Source organism: Dipodomys ordii, unplaced genomic scaffold, assembly GCF_000151885.1.
Source record: "Dipodomys ordii isolate 6190 unplaced genomic scaffold, Dord_2.0 Scaffold120, whole genome shotgun sequence".
In the NCBI taxonomy this organism is placed as follows: Eukaryota; Metazoa; Chordata; class Mammalia; order Rodentia; family Heteromyidae; genus Dipodomys; species Dipodomys ordii.
The window spans coordinates 3,732,213-3,737,839 of NW_012267336.1; the positions used below are offsets into that span (position 1 = coordinate 3,732,213).

The 5,627-nt window shown below is 45.1% G+C and overlaps 1 protein-coding gene across 1 annotated transcript in view; it reads right to left on the reverse strand.

Moving 5' to 3' along the window:
• The window catches only part of Snrpc (small nuclear ribonucleoprotein polypeptide C), a 22,235-nt gene extending 21,225 nt beyond the window's left edge, over positions 1-1,010 (reverse strand). Inside the window, exons 1-3 of the mRNA XM_013029594.1 lie at positions 971-1,010; positions 799-874; positions 434-476 (exon numbers count right to left, since the gene is read on the reverse strand). Coding sequence (XP_012885048.1) covers positions 434-476; positions 799-806 — 51 coding nt within the window. The 5' untranslated portion in view covers positions 807-874; positions 971-1,010. The remainder of the gene's footprint in view (positions 1-433; positions 477-798; positions 875-970) is intronic.
• Between the last annotated feature and the right edge of the window lie 4,617 nt (positions 1,011-5,627).

Consider the following 5,627-nt stretch of genomic DNA (forward strand, 5'->3'; position numbering starts at 1 on the left):
TCTACCACTTGAGCCACAGCACCACTTCCGGCTTTTTTCTTTTTGCTTATGTGGTGCTGAGGAATTAAACCCAGGGCTTCAGTCATGCAAGGCAAGCGCTCTACCACTGAGCCACCTTCCCAGCCCTCAAGATACACTTTTAAAAAAAAAGAGTATATGATTACATTTCAAAGAAAACCAAGTATGCAATTGTTTTTGCCTTTTTAGCTTTATATTCCATCCATCTCCAAACTATTTTTAATATTTTTGATCTCCAGTGAAAGCACTAGCTGCTGCAAACTTTCTTAAATTACAACAGTGCAAACATATACTCTAATAATCTCCAACAATGTCTTAAACTTCAACAAGTTGGAAAGCATAAGCCTGCATATAAAGAAATCCTATTAATTACAATAAGACTTTAAAAGAAAACATGAAAAGACACACCACTTACAGAGTCATGGGTGAGGTATGTGTCGCAGTAGTCACAATAAAACCTAGAAAGAAACGGAAGAGAAAAAAGATGCTGACCAGTTAGGAGATGCCCATTCACAGACGCGCTATTCGCTGACGGTTGACAAAAGTCACTGAGCGACTCAAGACTCAAATCAAAGCGTCCGACAAAAACTAGGCTTTTCTGCGGCCTCAGAGCGGTCGTCCCCCACCCACCCGCTAGCCGGGGTATCTGCAACTTCCGTTCTCCCGGAGGAACCCCACCTTTCCCTCCAGGTTTCATGAGCCAGATCCGCCCTACGACCCTCTCTTGGGGCTCCAAATAATAAGTTCCGCCGCCCCCTCCAGTTGTAGCCCCCGACTTACTTGGGCATGTTGCTGTGTGGGCCGTTGCCTCCGTGCCGCGCCGCCAGGAAACCACGTAAAAACCAGGCGTCGACGCCTAGAAAGTGACGGAAATAACGCGACGGCTCTAGGAGAAGCCCAGTATATCCGCAAGCCTAGGAAGGGCGGGACTTCCGCTTTCCCGTTTACCTACCGTAGAGCGGGAAAGGGGAGGACGACAGGTCCCGACGAGATTCGAGCAGCTTCGGGACCCCTGGTTTTCATTCTCAACTGCCCTGAAGGGTCCTTGCCTACTCGCTTCTATAAATGACTTAAAAACAAACAAACAGCAGTAAGCCCTCATCGGTGGCTCACTCCTGTAATCCTGTCTATCCAGGGGGAGGCTGAGATCTGAGGACCGCGGCTGGAAGCCAGTCAAGTCTATGAGACTCAGCTCCAATTACGCACCAAAAAAAGTCAAGCCGTGGCTAGTACTGAGCCCCAAAGTTCAAGGACAGCTCTCAGACCTTGAGTTCAAGAATCTGACACACACCCAGGACGGGCACACACACAGAGTTCACTAGAAGGTAAAAAATAAAGCGATATATAATAACAGTGAGAAGATAACATACAGCAAAATAAAGCCAAGTGCAAATTGTTTTACATTTCAAGGCTTACCCTGTCTCACTGTGGTATTCAAGAAGAATTATATATGACAATGCTTGTGAAATGTTAGTATGAACAAAGGGTGAACAAATTCAACAGTGGTACTCAGGCTCTGTGGAAAATAAACTATGCAACTTGAGGGCAGGAATAGGAGGAGAAATCTGAGGGAAAATAAAGGGTAACATTTTCCAAAAAAGTATGTACTCATTACCTGACTTAAAAATGATAACTCCACTATATATCACCTTAATGAAAACATTTAAAAAAAAATCTCCCAGCACCAGTGGCTCATGCCTGTAATGCTATCTACTCATGAGACTGAGCTCTGAGGATCTTGGTTTGAAGGTAGCCTGGGCAGTAAAGTTTGGAAGATTCTTTTCTCCAATAAACCACTCAGAAAAAGCTGTAGCTCAGCCTGGTGCCAGTGGCTCACGCCTGTAATCCTAGCTACTCAGGAGGCTGAGATCTGAGGTTCACGGTTCAAAGCTAGCCCGGCCAGGAAAGTCAGTGAGACTCTTATCTCCAATAAATTACTCAAAAACCAGAAAACCTCTGTGGCTCAAGTGGTAGAGGCTCGCCTTGAGCTGAAGAGTACAGGGACAGCGCCCAAGCCCAGAGTTCAAGCCCCATGAACAACAACAACAACAACAACAAAAAGCTGTGGCTCAAGGGGTAGAGCTTTAGCTTAAACACAAAGAAGCTCAGGGATAGCCCTCAGGCCCTGAATTCAAGCCCTAGACTGGGGAAAAGAAAAAAAAAAGCTTAGGGACTGCAGCACCCAGGCCCTGAGTTCAAGCCCCATAACCAACAACAACAACAAAAATCCAAAAACAAAAAGTTTAGTATGGCTGGGAGTCAGTGGGCAGGAAAGTACGTGAGACTCCTTTTTGTCATTTTTGTCTTGTTTTTTTTTTGTTTTTTTTTGTGGGTCATGTGGCTTGAACTCTAGGCAAGTGCTCTACCACTTGAGCCACAGCACCACTTCAGCTTTTCTGGTTGTTAATTGGGAATAAGAGTCTCACGGACTTTTCCTGCCTGGTTTGGCTTTGAACCTCGATCCTCAGATCTCAGCCTCCTGAGTAGCTAGGATTACAGGTGTAAGCCACCTGCGCCTGGCATGAATGTGAGACTCAAGTACAAGTAACCACCAGAAAACCAGAACTGGCACTGTGGCTCAAGTGGTAGAATGCTCACCTTGAGCCAAAGAGATCAGGGACAGCACCCAGGCCCAGAGTTCAAGCCCCACAACCAAATGGTAGAATGCTCACCTTGAGCCAAAGAGCTCAAGGACAGCACCCAGGCCCAGAGTTCAAGCCCCACATCCAAAGAAAAAAAAAGTTTAGGGTTCACCCTAAGCTAAGTACTTGTCTCTTTTTTTTGGTGGCATGAGCCACCTTTGCCTGGCTTCTCCCACTCCCAAATCTGGTACCCTAACATAGGGAACACTTTAAAAAGTTCTCCTAAGTTGAATCAGATGCCAGATGATGATAAACAGCTCTAGCTGGTAGAGGTAATTAGCAATCTTCGGCCTACTCTATCCTGCAGATGAAATCAACCAGGTGACTTTCCAACACCCTGGGTTTCTGAAGACATCTAAGCCAGGCAAATGAAAAGAACACTGGGACCACCATAAGGGTGCCCATCTGACACCACATGGTGACAGTAGACACCATCCTTCTTTGCCTGGACAGGTGAAAAAAGAACTATTCATTAATTCTGCTATGATTATTTTGCCTCCCTACAGTAAACAGAGGATTTGCTGCTAAGAATAGAAGAGGTCAAAGTCCCAGGGCCTGGAGAGTATGTTGGTTTTTGAACCTCTTTATTAATCTAAAGCTGTCAGACCAACAGGTTGTGGCATCAGGAAGAAGCTAGACTGGCACTAATCACCAAAGCAGAAGAACAGGTTTGGCAGCGAGGCTTTGAGTAGTTCTTTACTGAAAAGGAGTTATTACTCTTGAAATGCCTTTTTTTTTTTTTACGATAAGTATGGCTTTTTTCTCTGAGTTCATTTTATTAGCAAAGCATATGTATCTAGTCTTACTCTAGAGGTGTCAAGCTGAAAAGCTGGAGGCAGAAACATAAATGGCCTGACCTCTTGATAATGCAACACTCCTGCAGAAGATAGCATTGTGGTCAGCAATCACACACACACACACACACACACACACACACACACACCATTCTGCTGCCCTCAGGCATATTGTCCTTTGTTTGTTTGATGCCAGTATTAGCGCTTGAGGAGCTGGGAAGGTGGCTCAGTGGTAGAGTGCTTGCCTTGTATGAGGCCCTGGGTTCGATTCCTCAATACCACATAAGCAGAAAAAGCCAGAAGTGGGGCTGAGGCTCAAGTGGTAGAGTGCTAGTCTACAGCTGAAAAGCTGAGGGGCAATGCCCAGGCCCAGAGTTCAGGCCCTACGACCAACAAAAAAAAGAAAAAGAAAAAAGGACTTGATATCAGGGCCTGGGCACATCTCTTATCTTTTTCACTCAAGGCTGGTGCTTTGCAACTTGAACCACAGCTCCATTTCCAGCTTTTTGTTGGCAAACTGGAGACAAAAGTCTCAAAGACTTACCTACCTGGTCTGCCTTTGAACCTGGATCCTCAGATGTGAGCCTTCTGAGTAACTAGGATTATAGGCATGAGACACTAGCACCCAGTAAGGGCATTTTTATTTTTAGTGGCTTGGCTTTTCCTGAGAGAGAAGGGAAAGTAACATGTACTAAGCACATGGTTGGTGTCAGAACTTTTTTTTTGTCTGTTGTGGGACTTGAACTCTGGGCCTGGGTGCTGTCCCTCAGCTCTTCAGCTCAAGGCAAGCGCTCTACCACTTGAGCCACAGCACCACTTCCAGTTTTCTGGTGGTTAATTGGAGATAAGAGTCTCCTGGACCTTCAGGCCAGGGCTGGCTTCGAACCACAATCCTCAGATCTCAGCCTCCTGAGTAGCTGGGTTTACAGGCATGAGCCACAGGTGCCCGGCTTGGTGTCAGAACTTTAAGTCCATAAGTGTACTTTTATTATGTTATCTGATGGAATTTGAAGTCTTTTGTTTGTTTTTGTGATTGTGTGAGTGTGGATGTATGTGGATATGTAGACATATGCATGATTGTGCATATATGTGATACGTGAGTCTGAGGGTACATGACTGTTCATTTGCATGAGTGTATGGATGTGGAGCTGTGCATGAGTGTGCAGGCCAAGCATGAGCATATGTGCTATGTGCAAATGTGTGTGCACGTGAGATCCAAGAATACAATGTAATCTGAACAAAATCATATAGGTATAAGTGGCAAAGACAGGATCTGAGCCCAGACAATAATGTTTGTATGCATAAGTGTACATGAGCGTTTGTTCATGTGGGTGTCAGTGTGTGTACACATGAATTTGTGCATGTGTTTATGTATAAGTTTGTGCAAGTCTATATGTACTAGTCTATGTGCATGAGTTTTAAGTGCAAGAGCATGAATATGCATGTGTAGGTATGTGTGGCTTATGCATGAGTATGTGTGTGTTTATGTGTTTGAGTGTGTTCATATGTGCTTGTTGGTATGCCTGCTAGTGTGTATGTAGACATATGTGTGTTGCATATGTGAGAATGTGTGTGGATTTGGCCTCCACAACCAAAGAACACATTTTGAAATAGCTCACTCCTTTGTTCTTAGAACAAAGGAAGTATCTCATGATCATTATGCACGGTACTCCATGTCTTTTAGCTTAATTAAAAAAAAAACACCTTGGGCTAGGAATGTGGCTTAGAGGTAGAATGCTTGCCTAGCATTCATGAAGCCTTAGGTTCAATTCCTCAGTACCACATAAACAGAAAACGCCAGAAGTGGCGCTGTGACTCCAGTGATACAGTGCTAGGCTCAAGCAAAAGCAGCTCAGGGACAGTGCCCAGTCCCTGAGTTCAAGCCCCAGACTGTCAAAAAACAAAAACAAAAAACCTCATCTTGGTGCTGATGGTTCACACCTATAATCCTAGCTACTCAGGAGGCTAAGATTTGAGGATCAAGATTCAAAGCCAGTCCAGGCAGGAAAGTCTGTGAGATTGGGGCTGGGAAGATGGCTCAGTGGTAGAGCGCATGCCTTGCATGCCTGAGGCCTTGGGTTCAATTCCTCAGCACCACATAAGCAAAAAGAAAAAAGCTGGAAGTGGCGCTGTGGCTCAAGTGGTAGAGCGCTAGCCTTGAGCTGAAGAGCTG